A 21,805-nucleotide genomic window follows, 5' to 3' on the forward strand; every position below is an offset into this window, starting at 1 on the left:
CACTTCATAAAAACCACATTGACCTGTATTATAATTATGGAAATTCCCTCGTCATAATGGCAGTCTATTTGAAGTTCATTGCTTCTGCTGCAAATTTCTGCATCAACATGGACTGAGGGGCAATTAAATGCTTTTTATAGCAATTTTATTTATCAAATACATTCTAATAGATATTTTGTGCAGGTAGTTCATCTGCTCCTATTTCTCAAATACTTTATGGCCCCAAAGCCTGTAAAGGGCTTATAATATACTGGTATGTAGATAAACACCTTTTTTTCTTTTTTGCCCTGAAACATCTAATGCAATACAGCATTAGCTTAAATACATTGCTACCCCATCCAAAATACACAACATCTAGTAGAAAACTCTCTTTCATGCATCACCTAGAAAGCTGCACAATATATTAATTATATTGCTCTGACTCATTTCTCATTCATGATTTTAAATTTTACTTTTATGACATTCACTCAGACAGAATAGGCAAAGTAAACTCTTACCAGGCGGCTGCCCAAATCAACAGGGCAATAGTAGAGAGAAACATATCTAAATGTGATTGATGTTAGCAGTGTTGTAAGTTGTTTCTCTGACTAGCCAGGGAGAAATTCCTCACACATACATGAAGATCAATGCAAGCAAAACCGTGCTAAAGGCTAGCTGGAGCACACTAGCCCATGATCGTTTTATAGTACAAATCCTCTCCCACTCCCAAAAAACCTCCCTGTCCAGGTTGCTCAAGATCACCATGCTATAAGCCTGGTAGCTCCATACTGGTGGATAGATAAGGCACAGCAAAAGCCGTCAGCCACATGTTTTTTCCCAGCAGCACACAGCCACCTGAATGGTGATGGTGATTTTCTAGACACCATCTTCACCAAATGTAGCTTTGTGTGAGTATAAGACAGTACCAAAACAGAGAGAAGGGCAGGAACCAAAATGTAAAGAATAATTTTACTTAAAAGACCAATTTTTTATATTGTACATTGGGGAAGAGTCTTTCCCCTGTGCCATCTTGTTTAAAGTTTATAAATTACAATTCCCCAAAATGTATTAAGAGTTCATTTCAAGACAAAAGGAGTAAAACTGTTGCAGTTCTAATATTCACCATGAATAAAAGCTACCATGATGCTCCTCCAAAACTCATTGTGTACAGGAAACGCCACAGTCCTCCTGTAGTTTGAGTCAGAGACCTGGATGGAAGAGGGGCCAACCCTTCCCTACTGCAGGTTCTCGGTGCAGCATAGGAGTCTGGTGCCTGCTGGCTTGACGTGTAGAGACAGTGCCTCGGCAATGAGGCTATAACATGGCTGGAATCTCTGAAGAGACAGTGTCCAAAGGCTGCCAGTGACAGTCCATCAAGGCATCATAGAGCTCTTCACTCTGTTCCATAAATTGTTTGTTTGCTTCAATCACATCCAGCTGAGGCATTGGATCTAAAGGAGGAAAGAAACAAGGCACAAATGAGTCAGATATAAAGTGTGCTTACAAATAACTAACATGAATTTTACTGGAACAAATGCAAATAGTCACAATACATCCCTAGCAGTTGCATGGGAACTTTTGACCTGAGCATCTCAAAGTGCTTTAGAGTCACAGACTCTCAGACTTTAAGGGCAGAAGGAATGACTATGGTAATTTAGTCAGATCTCCTGCACATCTGAGACCATAGACCGCTTTTGTAAAAGGCCTGTAACCTCTGGCTGAGTTACTGATATCCTCACAGATTGATTTAAAAACAAATTACAGAGAATCCACCATTTTCTCTAGTTCAAATCAGAAAGTGACCCATGTGCCAGGCTGCTGAGGAATGCAAAACCCCATATGGTCTCTGCTGATCTGTCCTGGGAAAAATTCCTTCTTGACCTCAGATATGATGATCAGATCCTGAGGATGGGGGTGAGACCTGCCAGCCAAAAACCTGGGAAATAATTCTGAGTAACTCAGAGCCTTCCCCTTCCAGTGTCCCATCTCTGGCCTTTGGGGGTATTTGCTAATAGCTGTTGTGGATAAGTGCATGCAGTCTCATTATATCATCCCTCCAGAAGCTTATCAAGCTCAGTCTTGAAACAAGCTAGATTTTTGCCTCCTACTACTCTCCTTTTAAGGTTTTTTCAGAATTTCACTCTGATGGTTAGAAACTTGAGTCTAATTGCAAGTCTAAACCTGGTGATGGCCATTTTATGCCAATTATTGGCCCTTAACTTAAATAACTCTTCTCCTTCTCTGCTGTATTTAGTGAGAGCAGCCTTATTTCTCCACGGCCTTCATTTTATTAGCCTGACCACCAACTCCTCAAGTATCCTTGTATAAGGTAGGTTCAACCAAATAGCCCTTCTCTGCACATGTTCCAGTCTGAATTCATGGGGCACCAGACTTCGACATAGTATCCCAGAAGAGGTCTCACAGGGGCCTTGTCTAATGGTATTAACTCTTCCCTATCTCTATGGGAAATACCTCACCTGATGCATCCTAGGATTGCATTAGCCTTTTTCACAGCTGAATCACACTGGGGGCTCATAGTCACCCTGTGATCAACTTAAGGCTTTCTCTGCCAGCCTGACAGATCACCATTCAGCATGATGTAGTCTCCCCTTTAACCAGTTCCTTTATCTACCTTTAGATTCTTGGCTTAATCCCTATCTTCTCCAATTTAACTAATAATTTCCCATGTGTCACTGTATCAGTTTCTACACTGAAATCCAAAAAGAGCAGATTTGCTGCATTTCCTTTTGTACAAAACCCACTTATTTTCTCAAAGAGTTCATGTTAGCCTGGCAACCACATGTTATTTTATTCCAATTATCATGTCCTTTTACGATACACACTTGCAAAATTTGTTCTAAGACCTTGCATAAAACTGTGGGCAAATTAATAGGCTTGTAGTTTTAGGGTCTTTCCCACCTCCCATTTCTTAAATATAGGTTCAGGTTGAACCTCTCTAGTTGGTCATTCTCAGGACTTGACCGGTGCTGAACCAGACAATTTGTTGGATGATGGGAGGTCAATATTGTCTAGCAGCATTACCAACACTTCCACTGCTTACTGGGCTCTTAGAAGACATTTAGGGGAAAATTGGAACTAAGTAACAGCACAGAACACTGAGAGTCAGGACTGGTGTCTATAAACAAACTTTATGGGACCATGGGAAACTTGGCCACACCCATGGTTAGTGGACATCCAGCTAACTAAAATTATGCCAGATCACGGATGTTGCCAGGGAGCACTGGACTAGAGAGTTCAACCTGGGCTGTATTTGCAATTCTCCAGTCACAAGGCATGACCCCCTCCTGCACCTTAGAGTCATTAAATATCCTTATTATGGGTTTGCAATATCATGTGCCAGTTCTCTTAATATTTTTAGATGAACACTATACAGGTTCCCTGCCCCGCCCCCCGCAGTGTGGTCCCATTAAGATGTTATGTTTGGCTTCCATCTCAAATGTGGTAATTTCTACTTCTGGATCCTCATTCCCATTAGCTACTCTGCCACTGTTCCCAGGCTTCTCATTAATCTTATTAAAAATTGAGCCAAAGTATTCCATTTAGGTGGTGGGCCATACCTTGATTATCTTTAACCTCTCCCCCATATTCACAGGGCTTAGCAGTCCCACTTCTCTCCTTGTTTCCTTTTTATTGATATGACTAAAGAGCTGTTTACTATTGGTTTCAATTTCCTTTGCAAGGTCCAGCTCTGACTAGCTTTTGGCAGTTCACTTTTTCCTCTATACTTTCTGACCTCCAAGAGGTAGTCTTCCTTGCTGATCCAGCCCTTCTTCCATTTTTTCTAGGCTTTCTGCTTTCTATTAACAACTAGTTTTAGATGCCACCTCTTCAGTCAGTATAGACAGCAACCCTTCCCTACACATTTATCCTCTTGCTTGGGATGCAGGTTCCATACAGTTTATGTGGCTTTGACTTAAAATAATTCCAAACCTCTTCCACATTCAGACTCTTGGAGGTCTTCTGTCCAGTCCGCATCTCCAAATAATTCCTTTAATTTTTCAAAAGTTTACCCTTTTGATATCAAGACTCCTATTTACAGATTTATTTTTATTTACCCTTCCATTTAGATTAAACTGAGTTGTTTCAAGATCACTCAAACCAATGCTGTTATTTACAATGTGTTCTTCTATGAGGTTCTCACTGATTACTAAAAAGTAAAGCTAAAATGGCACTTCTGTTTGTTCATGAATATTTGGTAAAGAAATCTGTCACCTATCACATTCAGGACTATCTAGGCACTATGCTTATTAGTAGCACTTCTCCTCCAACTATATGTGGGACACTAAAGTTTTCCAAAAATCACAACAATTTGCAGTACTATTTATTTTTGTTAAATTTATCATGAATTGAGCAAATATCACAACACTCCATGAAGTAGGTATGAATAGGGTTCCTATTTTACATTTGGAGAACAAGTTTACAAAGAACTTTGAATTGCAAAGCATAATGTGCTGACTATTACTACAAATAATGTAAATTTTAAAGGGATTTGTGAGACTGAATTATGCTTATACTTGGATTGTTAAAACAATATTGCAAAATCCAAGAAAACCTCTGAAATATTTCCACTCATATTTATTTTTTTATTTGGAATTAATATTTCTGTTACATTTGCAACCTAAAGATTATGTGATCATGATGTGAAACTGACTGATCCACTGAAATGCAAAAGAGAAAACACAGACCATAAAAATGTAAAAATTAGATCATAATATTGCTGTGTTTTAATCGGACCAGATATTAATAGAGCATATAAAATACTATTAGATAATGTATTTTTGAGCTTTGTAGAAAATTCAGGGCAAGTTGAGTCCGTACAACCTCCCCCCCAAATTGGTACTCTAATTGGCAATTTAATGAATTCTTAAACAACATCCGAGGAAAGGAATGATCTTATATTAGGAAATACTTTTAAAAACAAAGAGGGTTTTCCAGTTAAGTGATGTCATATTCATAGAGACCCTTGTAAAAGATCTAGCTTTTTGGCATTTGTACGTATGCATTTAAGAAAGTGAACCATCCTATGCAGTTGCATACTCAGTTCATGACTGCCAAAGTGGAGGGGGAAGTGATAGCTTGGTGACTTGCACATAAGCCTGTTAAACCCAGGATTGTGAGCTCAATCCATGAGGCAGTCATTTGGGGAAGTGGGGCAAATAGATTAAAAAAAAAAAATCTGTCAGGGATGGTGATAGCTCCTGCTATGAGTGCTTCCTGTTTAAATACAGAAGGATAGTGTTAATCTGAACAAACAGAATACACAACTATGATGCTTTTATAACAAGGAAGATTTATTAAAGGAAAGACAACATTTTTTGATTGCCACATGATTTAAGTTCGTATTTCCAAGGATGGAAAGCTATAAGCACTGGTCCATACAATCCTCTCAACGCTAGCAAAGACAATTAGTCTGTGTCCTGGCACGGTTCAAGACTGCAACAGTAAGATTGGAATAAGGGCACAGAGTAAAGGATTTTACAGGGAAGTCTGCACAGAGCCTATCTATACTACCAGTCTGGAACGTTAATGAACCCCAAATTCCATCAAAAAATACAGGTTATTAAATGCAGGTATTTAATGCCAATCCATGAAAATTGTGTCAATAGAATGACAACAGCCAGTTGCAATGTAGAATTCAAATAAAGACACATACACATACCTTCCAATGCATCTTCACCAACTTCTTCATATGTCTGCAAGGACAACAAAAATATCTTCAGGGCAACAAATAATAATAGCATATGGAGATACAGATCTCATAGAGCTGGAAGGGACTTTGGGAGGTCATCAAGTCCATTCCTCTGCCCTCTTGGCAGCAGGACCAAGCACCATCCCTTATGGATATTTTTGTTAATATATTTTGCCCCAGAGCCCTAAATGGCCTCTTCAAGGATTGAACTCCCAACACTGGGTTTAGGGAGCCAATGCTCAAACCACTGAGCTATCCCTCCCTGCTCTATATAACTGAATCTGAACATATCACCTGATTATTAAGGTAGAATCCTTAGTACCCAGGCTCCAATCCTATTATGCTCTAAGATTCCATGTAGGTCTAAGGATGAAGCACTTCCTGGAATTGTTGCAGTACTGCACACTCCCGCACAAGGGTTTGTGAGGGAATCCTCAAAAGGCAGAGACTTAGCGGCAGGGGTGGGGAACTTCTTTTGGGTAAGGGGCCACTGACCCAGAGAAAAAAAAATCGCACAAGAGGCAAAAAGCCAAAACCAAACAACCCTCACTGACATGGTCCCTGACTAAAAACCAACCAGACAAAAAGGGCACTCCCCTCATTCCCATCACACACCAGCCACAGGCCCTAAGGAGGCCAGGGCTAGAAGATCTTGTGGGCCTCCCTAGGCTCTGGGTTGGGGCCAAAAACAAAGGGTTCAGTGCAGACTGGGGCTGCCAGGAAGCAAGCTGGGATGGGAATCTGAGCAGGAGGGGTGCTGGAGCAGGCTGAGTGAGTCTGGGTGGGAGTGGGAATGCTTACCTGGGGCAGCTCCCCTACCACTTCCAACCACCACCCAACCCTGCTCCAATCACAGCGGCAGGAAGAAAAGCCTCTCCAGGTAGCAGTGCACTTCCCTTTCTCCAGCTGGGGGAGGAGCACAGCGGCCATGAACAGCCTGGAGCTGCTTCCTGCCCCTGCCGCATGCCAGGCAGAGCCTGTAGGATGGACCTGGCCATGGCTTGCCATGGTCTGGCCTGTGAGGCTCAGGGCTCCACAACCCCCATCTGCTGCGAGCAGCATGATGGAGAGGGGAGCCCTGAGCCTTGGAGGCCAGATCCAGACTGCAGAGTGGGGGTTCCCCACCCCTGCTTAAGGGCATCATCCACAGTGCCTATACACAGGGGTATCCTTCCCCCAGCCACAACTGGGGCTTTAGGGGTCCCTTTATGCAGCTCCAACCCCTTTCCCCAGCATACCACAATATCAGCCCGCTGTTTGCTTGGCAGCTTTGCTTCCTCACATGGAAGAAATGTCAAAGGCTCAGGAAAACAGGTGCCCCTCTCCTGTTTGTAAAATGTTCTAGGGTATTTTGTGATCAGAGATTAATGAAATATAAAAATAAATAGTGCCATATCCCTACCTGCATGGTGCTCTGTGTGTATCCATACTGAGGATAGCTGTAGCTATAACTGCCTGTGTTCTGGTCATAGCCCCATTGGGCATAGTAGTTCTGATATTGTTGATAATACTGGTTATAGTTATAGCCATACATCTGATTGTACTCCACTGTCTTCACACGGTTACTTTAAAGAAAGAAAAAGAAAAGTTACAAACATTGAAGACTATTTAAGAAAAAGCAGATGAGTGACACGGTTTGATCCACAACTCCTTCCAACACTATGGACCTCAGGATCCTTCAAATATACTGTGCACCTTTTGTTGGTAGTGTTTTGTTTGTTTTTCCACCCTCATACATTTGCCGGAGGAACTGGTTCGCTGTCCATCCTGCTTCTCCTCCCACCAGTATTATTTTAATTAGAAAACTTTGCTTTATGACAACTGAATTTATTTGTCTCAGTTTCAGTGAGGGAAGAGCTGAGAACTGTGAGCATTACATTTGGAACACCCAGAATCCCTGGAACTCAGGATTCCAATCCCTGCTGGGAGGACTCATCCTGTCAGCTGAGAGAGATACACTAAGTACTGTGCAGCATACTCCAGGGGATGGTTTGGGGTTTTAAAAACAGGAGCTCCTTTTTCTGTGTGTGGGTGTGACAATCCCTCAGAGCATTGCACAAGGACAGGAGTATACCCTGCCTGTGACAAACCTTCACCTCAGTGTACAGCAGACTGCGTAACGAATCGTTGTTCTCCTCCTTTCAGAGGTGGACGCAGTTTTGTGCTGTGATATGCATACTGTTTATGAAGTACTTTAGGCTGAAAAGAGCCACAGAAAAAAATTCCTTTTTGAATGGTCTCTGAATATGCCAAATTCTCTTTGTCTGCCAAATAACAATGCTTTCAGGGTACAGATTCCTGATTAATATGGTTTGAAATAAAAGAGGTGATAGAAAGGATAGAGGAAAAATATCCCTAGAGAATGAAAACATTATTTCACATGTAAAAATACCCTGAATTAAGAAATTAATTCATTAAAGTGTGCTATAGTAAAGAGCAAACAAAATCTTATCGCTACAGCACAACCACTTTCCCTGTTTCCATCCTAGACTTTTGGGGGACACTGAAAAATTGTCTGGGGAGCAATTATTTATTATTTATATTACCATAATGCCTAGGAGCCCTAATCACGGACCAGGATCTCCCTATGCTAAGCGCTGTACAAACACAAAAAAGGTGGTCCCTATACTGAAGAGTTTACTACCTACTGAACATTGCTATGGAAAGAGATGAAACTTTGGTCACCCAAAAGTCACACAAGCAACGTTAGATTGTTTTCTATATTAATGTGAAGGGATGCTTCTACGTGGAAAAAAAAGATTAAATAAGAAACAAACCAGAAATTCTTACTTAAGTACATGACTAAAGCAGAGTTTTAGAAACAATGTTTGCTCTTGATTTAATTTTTGCACTTAGGTTGGACAAAGGAATTATACTGGTCATTTTAAATCAGATTAACCTTTATTTTCAGGGTTTCTATTGAGCGCCATTGGTTGAGGGCAGGAGAGTCTCATGCACTAGTATAATGTGGCTATCTGATATGCGTACAGGATTCCCCTTGTTTGTTTTGTGATGTTACTGTGTTTTGGATAAGCAATGAAAGCACTTACAGGTATCTAAATAAAAAAATAATAAATTTTGGCTTGTTAGATCTGTAGGGGAATATCTATCACCAAACCGTACACTTTTCAAATAGTAAAAATATCAGCTCTCTCTGTTCATATTACATTTAAGACTTATTTTTTCTGAAATGCAGAATATAAATTTTAGGCCTAAGCTTCCTAACAGTGACCTCCTATATGTAAATATACAGCAAAAATCAAACAGGTATGAAAAACACAGTTCTCTTTATTGTATATGATTTTCACCACTACAAGACATAGCAATAAAAAAGTCAAAAGGTCCAAATCAACATTTAATGAACTTCAGTACAGTAACTCCATTTTCAACATTCACATAATTCATTTTAATGGAAATTGATCTTTACATTCATTTTAAAAACAGATTTTGAACTAGTTACAAAATCAGAAAGTGCAATTTCAACTACAGAGATTTTGCTCTGCCATCAGCCGCTAAATACGAAGTGTGACCAGGAAAGAGAATTATTACAAAACACTCATCTTCTTCCATACTTACGCTTTTGGTATGGCCACACTCAAGCGTACAGGTTTGGAGCCCAACCCTACAGCCCCTTGGCATTCCGTCAGGGCTCTTTTCTGTTCCAGCTCATCTGTGAATTTCACAAACCCATAACCTCTGGAGAAAGACATGGAAGGATGTGTATCATATGAAAGCAAATAGCATGTCATTTTCATATGTTTTAACAAAAACTCACCTGGATTTAGGAATACTCTGTTTCTAATAAAACATGGCCTTGATAGAATATTTTGCTAGTGAAATGTCAACATAAAAGTGAAAGCCCAGCCTTGTTATTTTTAAAAGCAGAGAGTGAATGACTCCCTATTCCAGCAACTATTCTTTGCAATGTTTGAGGTAAGTTCACTTCCTTCCAACAGTAACATTTTCAAAGGCATCCAAACAATAATATACATCTTGTACCAGTGGATTTTGGGGGCTGTCTACATGACTAGCACGAAATGTGTTAGAGCTAAAAGCCTGGACAGGGATGTGGTGCAAAGGAGAAGACAAAAGATAGCTCTTTTGGCCCACAGTTCTTTGGCACCAGTATAGACACTGTGATGAAGGACCAGGCTTTGACCTGTGTGACCTCAAGCTGTGGAGATGAAGGGAAAATGGGGCAGAAAGAATCACACCAGGTTTCCTCTGTCTGGCAGGACTGGAATGGGGGAGTCAAAGCAAGACTGTGTAGCTTCTGAGTCAGTGCAGAGACAACAAGCAGCCAAAGGCTTACTTGTGTCGAAAGCTGGCCCCACTGAGATTCAGTTTACTTTTCTGCACGGTGGATTAAGACAAACCTCCTAGTCAAAGCCATCTATTCTGGGAAATTCTCTACAAAGTTGCTTGTTGTTGCTAAAACCTGTGCTGCTCTGCCAGCGTTAGCAACACCGGACATATTAATTATATCTGTTCTGGGCAGTCACACTTAAACAAGAGTGGCATGCAGCCAGCTGCCTGTCAAAACAAGGGCTTCCAGTGTTAATAATACCAGTAGAGCTGAACCAGAATTGGCAACAACAGAAAATATTTAGAACTCAAAAAGGCTTTAGAGTGGGATATAGATGATGTAGGAAGCCAGAGACAATTCAGCAGCACACAACTGAGTCCTGCCAGCTTGCCGGAGGAGGGCTCGGCTGCCTCTCTGGACACGACAGAAAGATCATGGACTTCAGAGTGAGAGGAAAAGAGTCTATACAGGTGGAGAGAGGATGCTGGTAGGGAAAGAAAGCCTGAGCTTGTCTACAGTTGGCTAATTAAACCAGAGCAAATGCTTTTGCAGAATCAGTTTTAAACAGGTATTGGTTTAGTTTGCTCCGCAAAGTTACAGACACACCAAACCAACGTGTGTCATATTTAAAATTAATGTAAGTGTAAACACAAAGTTGTACTGATTAACTAAACCTTTTTTTTAATCACTCTTTTAATATAAAACCACAGCAATTCTGAATGGTGGAAAGGTTTTACAAAGAAAGAGAATCTATCCAGAGCATTCTTCAGTCATAGAACCAAGGCATTTACATTCCCTCAATTACATGTTTTGTTTTTAAATCTGAGTGCTGAGCAAAGAGCCTTTTTCTTGAGAAGATACAACAGAAAGGAAAATGCTGCATTCAGAATGCCTAGTTAATCATATCAAGAGGATAGACTTCCGATTTCCAGTTTTAGGCAGTTAATTTCCACAATCTGAAAATAAGGGTTCAGCTGCAGCATGTTTAGACAGTGAATCACAATTTTGTTTGGTGTCTGGTTGCTATAGCATCTAAAACATCTCAACCCATTAAAGAGTTGGGGACAGAATTTAGGAGCCCAAATCTCATTTAAAGTCAAAGGGATCTGGTGTTCCTAAATCACTTAGTTGCTTTTGAAAATCTACATAGGCAATAAAATATTTTTAAGAAAAACACATACGGATCTAATACAGCATAGCAAAAGTATGGCACTGTGAATAAAGAAAACAGATATCATCATCGCATATATTATTTTTGCTGTGTCCATCTGTCTGTCTGAGCAAAGTTCTACCATGTTCCCCCCCAAGCCAGCACAGGGCCAGGCCCATACACTTTGGATATGTGTTACAGCAAGCTTCTGCTAGAATTTTCTTCCAGTCCAATTTCCGCTTGCAAGCAGAGCTGCAACCAGGCCTGTAGTGATGAATATATATATATATATATATATATATATATATATATATATAGTGGTGAATATATATTTTTATATATAAATAAATAAATTCAGTGTCGTGATCTGGTTTGTTAAATCCTAAACAAAACTAACACAACTACTCTTTTTCCCTCAATGCCTTTGGAAAGAGTCAAAGTCTAAGAGTTTGAGAGAGCAGCTATGTTCCCCAAAAGATCTCATAAAACATGAAGCAGATGGGAAGGCATAAGGAAAACTTACTTGGAAACTCCTGTCTGGTCCAAAACAACTTTGCCACCTCTACAAGACGGATAAACTTTAACAAAAAACTCATATAACATGCCATCATCCACATCAGGTGTCAGATCTCCCACAAACAGCGAGTATTCAGGACTAAAGGAATCAATACAGAACACGTTTTATGAATACCAATAAACCAAATAGTATGATATGAACATAAGCAGAAAACTATCTAAAACCTCTGACTATTAAGAGGCATGAGTTAACGGGACTATGGAGATACAAATTTTTTTAAAGCCTTTACCTATGTTACTGGCAATTTAGATCAAGATTACACTTTTTTTTTTTACACTGCTTATGCTACTTAGATTTTCCTACTCAGTTTGAGCAGCAAAGTGAGACTGCTCCATTTAATTTTTTTACTTATACACAGTTTCTCTCTCTCATGCATTAGTTCATAGCATTGGGCTTATGTTCTGAAGACTACATAAAAACATGTATATCCCACAGAAATAAATAGGAAATTCAGCGAAAAGAGGTTTAATTTCACTTCATATTAGGGTTTGTAAATACAATTTTTAAAACAATGTGTGGATTAATTCCTTCAAAATAACACTCAGCACTTGTCTTGCTTTGGCTTTTCAAAACCGTTATTACCGACTTGTGGCTAATAGCTCATTTATAAATGTATTAGTTTACAATTTACTGAACTTTAATTGTAATCTATCAAATATAGGCCCTGATGCTACAAAGGTTGAAGTGCAACTGAAGTTAGTGAGAAGTATCAGAGAGGTAGCCGTGTTAGTCTGTATCTTTGAGAACAACAGGAAGTCCTTTGGCACCTTATAGATTAACAGATATTTTGGAGCATAAGCTTTCGTGGGCAAAGACCCGCTTCATCAGAAGTTGGTGAGACTACTCATGTTTAAAGTTAAGTATTTAGATCCAAGCTAGACAGGCTGAGGCACTGCTTTTGACTCTTGGAATTCTTAAACACAACATAAATTCTTGGAGTTAAAAGTCACCTTGCCCTTCCTTCCCATCCTTCCAAAGGGATGAATGTCAGGTTTGGAACAGGCATAATTTAAAATTTGTTTGAAATTACAAAGCCTACTAGTGATTAAAACAGAGAAGAGTGAAGACAGCAAGTTTTCCTTCTGACTGCCACAGACTTTTATCATGCCCTTGAGCAAGTCACTTAACCTCTCTGTGATGCAGGATAAGTATGTGTAACATAAGGCTAGTACCTACTGCATAGGGCTTGAATCCCCTTTCTCACCGTATGTGCCATGCCCTGACCCTCATCTCTGAGCCCCTCCTCAAAATACACTTCTTCAAAGAGGCTTATGAATCACAGTTTAAAAATAAAAAGGTGACCCCTAAGGTGCAAATATCACTCACCTAAGCAACCACAGATTCTTATTGTTGTCAACCCTGTACACATGTACCTCAATCCATCCATATATTATCAACTTCAGTTGTGTGAATTCTTCTGGGCAGGCACATTTATGACATTATATGAACCATACATACTTTACAAAATTTTTGTGACACACATTTGAGATGCATGGAAGGTGCTAAGTTCCTTAGTTACTGTTTTGTTTTCTGACATTGCACTCACAGAATGACACTTAAGATTTAAATTTTATGGTTCCAGTTAAAACTCTGCTATTCTACATCACGAAGAGGTGAGATGGTCCAGCAATACTGAATATAATGATTTGCATTCTCTGAATACTCTTTTGAAAGGGAACTCACAAAAAAAAGCAAGGACAATGTTTAATACTGAACACTTACCTGTTATCAGGCTGTTTTCCATATGTTGCATAGTTCAGTTTAAATCGCTTTGTCTGAAACAAAAATAAATGGAAACTGACAATATGTAAAACCATGTGGGTTCACATTAGAACATTTTTACAATGATAACTAGTAAAAGTGAGTTATAGTAGGAAAATTTAAACCATTTTCTTAATAATGGTAAATGATAAGTGCTTAACACTGGCAGTTATGCAGGCTAAAGCATCTGAGTTCAAGTCCTCTGAGGATGTAAATTGACTTCAATGGAGATAAGACAATTTACACCATCTGATAATCTGACTCCAGGGCAGCAGGTCTTGCCAGCCCATCCTAAGAGATTTGGGATGCCCTAGTGTCAGATCTTTTACTACAAAAGTATTCTAGAAGGCTAGAACAAGACTGAGACACACACCAGGGTCTTTCATTGTCACATCTTCAGAGAGAGAACTGGAGTAACAAGAATCACCATTAAATGAGAGCTTCCACATTTTGGGGTTTTTAAATAAAATGTAGAATACTCAGTGAGAGAATTGTAACTTACAGGAATGTTAACCAAGCAGAACCTGACACACTGGGAAACCAAATTCTTACATATAACGTTTCTAGATACTTTATTGAAGTGCCATACTCATATTTTAGACTACTTGTGTAGTTTGCGTATGCATTTCAGGGTAGCTGGACTTGAGTAACTTTTGTTGCTAATGGTTAAGAATAATGTGAGGCTTGAATTTCATGCATCTCTTAGCAAAACAAAGTTACTCAAAACTCAGTCAAAGTGGAGATCCACTTCAACCCACACAGATATCAATCTGTGCAAACCAATTAGCTAATATTGTGCTGGAAACAGGTTGCATGCAGGGTAGGATTATATAGCCTGCTTTTTTCTTCCGTTGCCTGGGTTTTCATTTGTCATGTTCTGACATAAATGCAAAGCAGCAAAAATTCAGAAATGCAAATATCTGCTACTACGTAAGTTTTACCCATTGATTCAGCCTGAAATAGGCACGTCTTAAAAATCAATGAAACTCTTCCAGAGACCTCGCTATGAAGAACATTAGCTATTTTATACCCATCAGTTCCAAAAGCAGGAGTGGGCAAGATCAAGCCCCTGGGTCAGACCCAGACCTCCAAGCCTTTTAATCCAGCACATAACCTGTCCCTTTAGCATGGAGCAGTGCTGTTCACAGCAGCTGGCTGCTTCCTGTCCTGCACTCATACTCACTCTCCAGGTCCTTGAAACCCAATCCCTGCTCCAAGTCATCATTCTAACCCTCTTCACCCTTCTCCTCAGGTAACAACTCCCTCTTAGACCCTTCCTCAGGCCAGAATCCTCTCTTGTCCCCATGCCCCTCCCAGGCGCTGCACCCTAATACTCTGCTCCAGGTCACAACCCCGCCTTCACCTAATCTCCATCTCAGACCCCAAATTCTCGCTGGCACCCCGGTCTCCTATCCTGAGCTACTAGCTGCACCCAACCTCCATTCCCTCCCGAGAAAAGTGATGCCATTGACTTATCAAAATCTTGGAGTGGACCTCAATTAAAAATTATTGCCCACCCTGTCCTAAAGAAAACAATAATTTCCACCTTGCTGAGTATTCTGCTCATTTCATTTTGTAATTGTTGTGGGATCCCTTTTCCCTATCCCTCCCTATTTCTGTTCCTCTACTAGTCAATTTGGTTTACTTACTGGTGTGGCACCAGGAAGCGGTTTTCCATTGATTTTATGTAAACACTTCTCTGCAGTAGCCAGATCTGCAAATTCTACAAAGCAATAGCCTGCTGGAATTCTGAATACAGAGGGAAGAAAGAGAGAAAGTTTTAAGATTACACAACGCAGAATTCATCTGTGGAGAAGTACAATACTTATGATTTTCCAAAGGATTCAGAGAGAGTGAGGAATTTCCTATAATCACCATTTTGAAATTACTACGAAAGTCAACATCAGCTTGCATAGACAAGCGACTCAGCAGCAAATGTTCTCCTATGACGTGACTGCCCATAAGGCCATGTCAGATATATATTCCAATCACAGAGCCAGCAAGGCAGACGTGTGATTCGGAGAGAAATAATGAATTTAGTACAAACACCCAAAAAATGAAGGACAGTTATTCCTCCCCCCCGACCCCGGCAATGTTTGTGTTTTTTATTAATAAAATGCAAATTTCCTGATGTTCACTCTGTAATATGCTTAACACATTGTTAAGCAAAGATCTGATAACTACAGTCTCGAGTAATGTCTCTTTAAGCAAACTATTAAAATGATTGCTTTGTTTCTGATATTGGCATGGCAAGGATTTGTGAATTTGTTAAATATTCCTAAATAAATGGATAAAAAGTACAAACTTCCTTACTAGAGTGTAACAGTTTTACAAATTTGGTCTTACATTACATATTCACAAGTAAAACTACACAAGACTGAGATTTTATCTTAATTTACATCCAGTCCAGTTCTGAACTTTTTGCATTCTGAACTCAAAGGGAAATCAGAAGAGCCAAGCAAGAATATGGCTAAACTATATTTTCTTTATATTTCCCATCTTAACACTAGTGTAGTCTGGTCATTAGCATTTTAACTATCATACTATATTAGGCCTTCTATTTTTGATTGGGTAGTAAGAGGATGGGGTGGATTGCTTTGAGGCACCCACTATCTTCACTGGTGCTCTATTTGGGCTTAGAAGTCCATGCAAATGCAATATAGGATTGGTACCTAAACCAATCAGCTTCCTCCACTGTTATTACCAGTGTACCTGCACTGTTAGTAACCAACGGTGGGAAGCATAAGTTAAAAGAATTCTAGCAAAGACAAGGCCACAGAGAGGCTTATGGCTTGTAAATGGACAATCTACATGCAAAAACATATAATTAAAATGAGCTGATAGTGAACACAAATGATTACCCTGTCAATCTATTTCGGATGATTTTTACACTCAAAACAAGTTCTCCCATGGTGGCAAAGGCTCTTGAAACAAAGTTCTCATCCATGTATGGTTCCAGCTACAAAGAGAAGGTTTGAAGTTAGATTGGGGAGATAACACATACCAATGCAGGTTGGACCTCCCTGGTTCAGCACCCTCTATACCAGACCAGTTCTGAACAAGGAATTTGACAGACCAGGAGTGTTCCCCTGCTGCCAGCTGTTCAGACTGCCTTGCTCCATCTCCCACTGGGACAGCACCCTGCTGCTGGCCCCAGCCAAGCTGTCTGCCAGGCAGCCCCAGCCTCGCAGACCTGTCAGGGGCTGCCCCTGCCCTGCTGTGGACTGCCCTGGCCCCACTGCAGCCCCAGCTCGCAGCTCTGTCACAACTGCCATGGCTGGGGTCTAGGCCTTCATGGCAGGGTAGGGCCTGGGGACCTAGCTGCTGCTACCAAGCTCACCGGCTGCACTCCCTTTGGTACCAGCAGCGGTTCCCTGGTCGATGCATGGCCACCACTCTGTAGTCCAGTTGGCGGTAGATCCCCATAGCTCCGCAGTCCCACCAGCAGCTCCCCCATCACTGCAAGGATGCTGCTCCCCAGCAACAACTCTCCGACCATAGTCATGGCTCTCTGGCCATGCCAGGGCTGTGACTCCTAGCTAGCCCCTGCTCCAGGGACACTGGGCTCTCTGATCCAGCAACAGAGAGTGCACCAGATTTCAGAGGTGCAACCTACAGTACTTTCCCTATATACTTATATATAAAAAAAGCAGTGAAACCTGTTTAGGAAGGACAGTGTGACTGAGAGAAAGGGCCAAAACCTCACACCCATAAACCAGCAGGGGTGCACAGAGCCAGTCCCAACAAAATAGAATAGACGTACGGGGTGCAGAGAGGTAGTTTTCAACATGGAACCAGTGGGGAACTAAGGGATGAAGATTTAGGGAGGCAGAGGCCTTTCTGAGAAGGAAAACCACAGGCATTTAGGAACAAACCCGGCATGCGGTGAGGAATGATGTGGGGCTGGTGTAGAGAAAGGGGAGCATATGGGAGCAGAGTAGGGTTTGACACTATCTGTGGGTATAATGGGGTAGAGGGTGACACAGAGGGGAGAGCAGGGTGGGGGACACAGAGGTTGCACTATGTGTGGCAGCAGGAGGGGAGGGCTGGCCCTGTGTCTGTGGAGGAAATGAGTTAGAAGATGGCTCTAACTGTGAGGGAAATATGGGGATGGCACTGCGCTGGGGGTGCACTAGGGCAGAGACTGCTGATACTGTGCCTGTGGGGGATACAGGGGTAGCAGTATGATGGGTATAATGGGAAGGGCTGGCAGAGTATCTGCTGGAGTAATGGGGTGGGCTAGCAATGTGCATGTGGCTAAAGTAGAGCGGCACAATGTGTGGGTGCAATAGGGCAAATGGGGGCTGTGTCTTGGGGGATACAGCTGTGGCGGTGCACTTGTGGAAGGGGTGACACTAACTGTGGCTGCAATGGGGGAGAGGATGGCAGCATGAGGGTGCAACGGGCAGCACTGGCACTAGGTCTGAGGGGGAAATGGGTGGAGGACAGCACAGTATCTGGTGGGGCAATGGGATGGGGAGCACTGCACTCGTGGAAAGGTAGAGTGGCACTGTGTCTGTGGGTGCAATGGGGGGAAGCTCTGTGGGGGAGGATATGGGGCAGGGCTGGCACTAGCTGTCAGGTAGCAGACTGTGGGCTGCACTCGCAGGGCAGTGGGAAGCTGCTTCTCCAGTTGCAGTGGGAGCAGCACTATGTCTGTGGGTGCCACGAAGAAGAGGGGGGTGGCACTATGAGCTGTGGCATATGGTGCAGGGAACCACAGACGGGAGGGGCAGAGCAGGCACTGGCTGGCCGGTAACAGGAGAGTGATGCATAGGGGGCTGCATGGTGCTGTCTGTGGGTCCTTCGGGACAAGGGAGAGGTGGCACTGTGTGTGGAAAAGACACAGGGCAGGGAGCCGCTAGCAGGCAGGACTGGCTCTAGCTGATAGGTAACAGGAGGGGACTGCACTTGCAGGCTGCAGAGGAGCACCGTATCTGTGGGGGGCAGTGCGGTGGGTGCAGTGGGGCAGAGGGGGCAGCATTGTGTCTGTGGGGGGCGGTGCAGTGGGGCAGCACTGTGTCTGTAGGTTCAGAGAAGCTGAGGGGTTGGTGCTAGGTCTGTGACTGCCATGGGGCAGAGGGGACCGGTGCTGTGTGACAAAGGGGAGCAGTGCCGGGGGTGCCATGGGGCGGACAGCGCTGGGGAGCAGCGCTATGGGTGCCACAGGACAGCGCTGTGTCTGTGGGGCAGTGGCGTGGGTGCCATGGAGCAGAGGGGACTGGTGCTGTGTCTGTGGGGCAGAGAGGGCAGTGGTGCGGGTGCTCTGGGGCAGAGGGGGCAGCGGTGTGGGTGCCCTAAGGCAGAGAGAACAGCGCTGTGTCTGTGGGGCAGCAGTGTGGGTGTCCTGGGGCAGAGGGAGCTGGTGATGTGTCTGTGGGGCGGAGGAGGGAGCGCTGTGTCTATGGGGCAGAGGGGACAGCGGTGCGGGTGCCCTAAGGCAGAGGAGGCAGTGCTGTGTCTGTGGGGCGGAGGAAGGAGCGCTGTGTCTGTGGGGCAGTGCTGTGTCTGTGGGGCGGAGGAAGGAGCGCTGTGTCTGTGGGGCAGTGGTGTGTGTGTGGGGCGGAGGAGGGAGCGCTGTGTCTGTGGGGCAGTGGTGTGTGTGTGGGGCGGAGGAGGGAGCGCTGTGTCTGTGGGGCAGTGCTGTGTCTGTGGGGCGGAGGAAGGAGCGCTGTGTCTGTGGGGCAGTGGTGTGTGTGTGGGGCGGAGGAGGGAGCGCTGTGTCTGTGGGGCAGTGCTGTGTCTGTGGGGCGGAGGAAGGAGCGCTGTGTCTGTGGGGCAGTGGTGTGTCTGTGGGGCGGAGGAAGGAGCGCTGTGTCTGTGGGGCAGTGGTGTGTGTGTGGGGCGGAGGAGGGAGCGCTGTGTCTGTGGGGCAGTGGTGTGTCTGTGGGGCGGAGGAAGGAGCGCTGTGTCTGTGGGGCAGTGGTGTGTGTGTGGGGCGGAGGAGGGAGCGCTGTGTCTGTGGGGCAGTAGTGTGTGTGTGGGGCAGAGGAGGGAGCGCTGTGTCTGTGGGGCAGTAGTGTGTGTGTGGGGCGGAGGAGGGAGCGCTGTGTCTGTGGGGCAGTGGTGTGTGTGTGGGGCGGAGGAGGGAGCGCTGTGTCTGTGGGGCAGTGGTGTGTGTGTGGGGCGGAGGAGGGAGCGCTGTGTCTGTGGGGCAGTGGTGTGTGTGTGGGGCGGAGGAGGCAGCACTGTGGGTGCCACAGGGGGCGGCGCTGTGTGCGGGTGACCCGGTCGGTGGGGGCCAGGGCCAGGCCGGGCCCGGTCCGCGCGTGGGGTGAGACTCCCCCGGCCCCACCCCCGGCGCTGCCCAACCCCGCCCCCGCCCGGCGCTGCCCGGCCGCCGCCGCACTCACGTCGCCCATCCACAGACTGGCGGCCATGCTGGTCCCGCAGGCCCCGGGCGGGCTCGGGGGCCGCGGCTCGAGCTCCCGCTCGGGCCCGCCGCCGCTTCCGCCGGCGCCACCTCACGGGGTCTCCGGAGCCCGCTCCGCCCGCCGCCGCCTCCTGCGGGGCCCGGCCGGACAGAGAGCGGAGCCGCCGCCTGGCAGGGCCCCGAGCCGGCCACAGCGGGCCCTGGCGGCGGGAGGAGCGACAGCCGCGCCGGCATCCGGACGGGCGGGGTGGGGGCAGGAGGATCTTGGGGGTAGGATGAGGTGGGGGCAGAAGGAGCTGGTGGGGTTAGGATGAGGTGGGGGCAGAAGGAGCTGGGGGGAAGGATGAGGTGGGGGCAGAAGGAGCTGGTGGGGGGTAGGATGGGGTGGGGCAGAGGAGCTGGGGGGTAGCATGAGGCGGGGGTAGTAGGAGCTGGGGGGTAGGATGAGGTGAGGGAAGGAAGAGCTGGTGGGGTAGGATGAGATGGGGCAGTAGAAGCTGGTGGGGGCAGATGGAGCTGGTGGAGTAGGATGAGCTGGGGGAGAAGGAGCTGGTGGGGTAGGATGAGGTGGGGGCAGCAGGAGCTAGTGGGGGTAGTATGGGGTGGGGAAGAGGAGCTTCGGCGAAGGGTGAGGTCGGGGAAGGAGCTCGGGGGTAGGATGAGGTGGGGGAAGGAGGAGCTGGTGGGGGTAGGATGAGGTGGGGAGGTAGGAGCTGGTGGGGGTAGGATGGGGGTGGGGCAGAGGAGTTGGTGGGGTGAGGATGAGGTGGAGGCAGGAGGAGCTGGGGGGTAGGATGTGGTGGGGGCAGGAGGAGCTGGTGGGGGTAGGATGAGGTGGGGGCAGATGAGCTGGGGGGTAGGATGAGTTGGGGGCAGAAGGAGCTGGTTGGTAGGATGAGGTGAGGCCAGAAGGAGTTTGTGGGGGTAGAATGAGGTGGGGGCAGAAGGAGCTGGGGGGTATGATGAGGTGGGGGAAGGAGGAGCTGGTGGGGGTAGGATGAGGTTGGGTAGTAGGAGCTGGTGAGGGTAGAATGGGGTGGGGCAGAGGAGCTGGTGTGGTTAGGATGAGGTGGGGGCAGGAGGACCTGGGGGGTAGGATGAGGTGGGGGCAGGAGGAGTTGGGGGGTAGGATGCGGTGGGGGCAGGAGCTGGTGGGGTTAGGATGAGGTGGGGTCAGGAGTCGCTGGCGGGTAGGATGAGGTGGGGGCAGGAGGACCTGGGGGGTAGGATGAGGTGGGGGAAGGAGGAGCTGGTATGGGTAGGATGAGGTGGGGGAAGAAGGAGCTGGGGGGTAAGATGAGGTGGGGGAAGGAGCTGGTGGGGGTAGGATGAGGTGGGGTAGTAGGAGCTGGTGGGGCTAGGATGGGGTGGGGCAGAGGAGCTGGGGCGTAGGATGAGGTGGGGCAGAAGGAGCTGGTGGGGGGTTGGATGAGGAGGGGCAGAAGGAGCTGGTGGGGTTAGGATGAGGTGGGAGCAGAAGGAGCTGGTGGGGGTTTGGATGAGGTGGGGGCAGAAGGAGCTGGTGGGGTAGGATGGGGTGGGGCAGAGGAGCTGGGGGGTAGCATGAGGCGGGGGTAGTAGGAGCTGGGGGGTAGGATGAGGTGGGGGAAGGAAGAGCTGGTGGGGTAGGATGAGATGGGGCAGTAGAAGCTGGTGGGGGCAGATGGAGCTGGTGGAGTAGGATGAGCTGGGGGAGAAGGAGCTGGTGGGGTAGGATGAGGTGGGGGCAGCAGGAGCTAGTGGGGGTAGTATGGGGTGGGGAAGAGGAGCTTCGGCGAAGGGTGAGGTCGGGGAAGAAGGAGCTCGGGGGTAGGATGAGGTGGGGGAAGGAGGAGCTGGTGGGGGTAGGATGAGGTGGGGAGGTAGGAGCTGGTGGGGGTAGGATGGGGGTGGGGCAGAGGAGTTGGTGGGGTGAGGATGAGGTGGAGGCAGGAGGAGCTGGGGGGTAG

At 45.7% G+C, this 21,805-nt stretch overlaps 1 protein-coding gene and 1 pseudogene across 2 annotated transcripts; one reads left to right on the forward strand and one right to left on the reverse strand.

Moving 5' to 3' along the window:
* Positions 1-877: 877 nt before the first annotated feature.
* Positions 878-19,974, reverse strand: TRNAU1AP (tRNA selenocysteine 1 associated protein 1). Of its 2 annotated transcripts, none has more exons than XM_074976535.1 (9): positions 19,837-19,974; positions 16,345-16,442; positions 15,133-15,232; positions 13,445-13,497; positions 11,669-11,800; positions 9,266-9,385; positions 7,092-7,254; positions 5,654-5,693; positions 878-1,430 (listed from the first exon to the last, which is right to left on the reverse strand). In XM_074976535.1, exons 1-9 carry the CDS (start codon positions 19,861-19,863, stop codon positions 1,294-1,296), a joined length of 870 nt encoding a protein of 289 aa, XP_074832636.1. In that variant the 5' UTR covers positions 19,864-19,974; the 3' UTR covers positions 878-1,293. The 2 variants fall into 2 exon arrangements, with proteins under 2 accessions (XP_074832636.1, XP_074832637.1); XM_074976536.1 differs by having other exon boundaries at positions 882-1,430; positions 5,660-5,693.
* Positions 19,862-21,805, forward strand: part of LOC142001127 (CCN family member 2-like) — a 32,764-nt pseudogene continuing 30,820 nt past the window's right edge.

This window comes from Carettochelys insculpta, chromosome 24 (genome assembly GCF_033958435.1).
Source record: "Carettochelys insculpta isolate YL-2023 chromosome 24, ASM3395843v1, whole genome shotgun sequence".
In the NCBI taxonomy this organism is placed as follows: domain Eukaryota; kingdom Metazoa; phylum Chordata; order Testudines; family Carettochelyidae; genus Carettochelys; species Carettochelys insculpta.

Bases quoted from the DNA above. Each gene is read 5' to 3' on its own strand.
- TRNAU1AP (XM_074976535.1), bottom strand. From the start codon at position 19,863: ATGGCCGCCAGTCTGTGGATGGGCGAC. The intron at 11,801-13,444 runs GTAAGTGTTCAG...TGATTCCTTTAG, and splicing joins GGAAAACAGCCTGATAACAG to TCCTGAATACTCGCTGTTTG. The intron at 7,255-9,265 runs GTAAGTATGGAA...CTTTCTTTAAAG, and splicing joins AGTGTGGCCATACCAAAAGC to TAACCGTGTGAAGACAGTGG.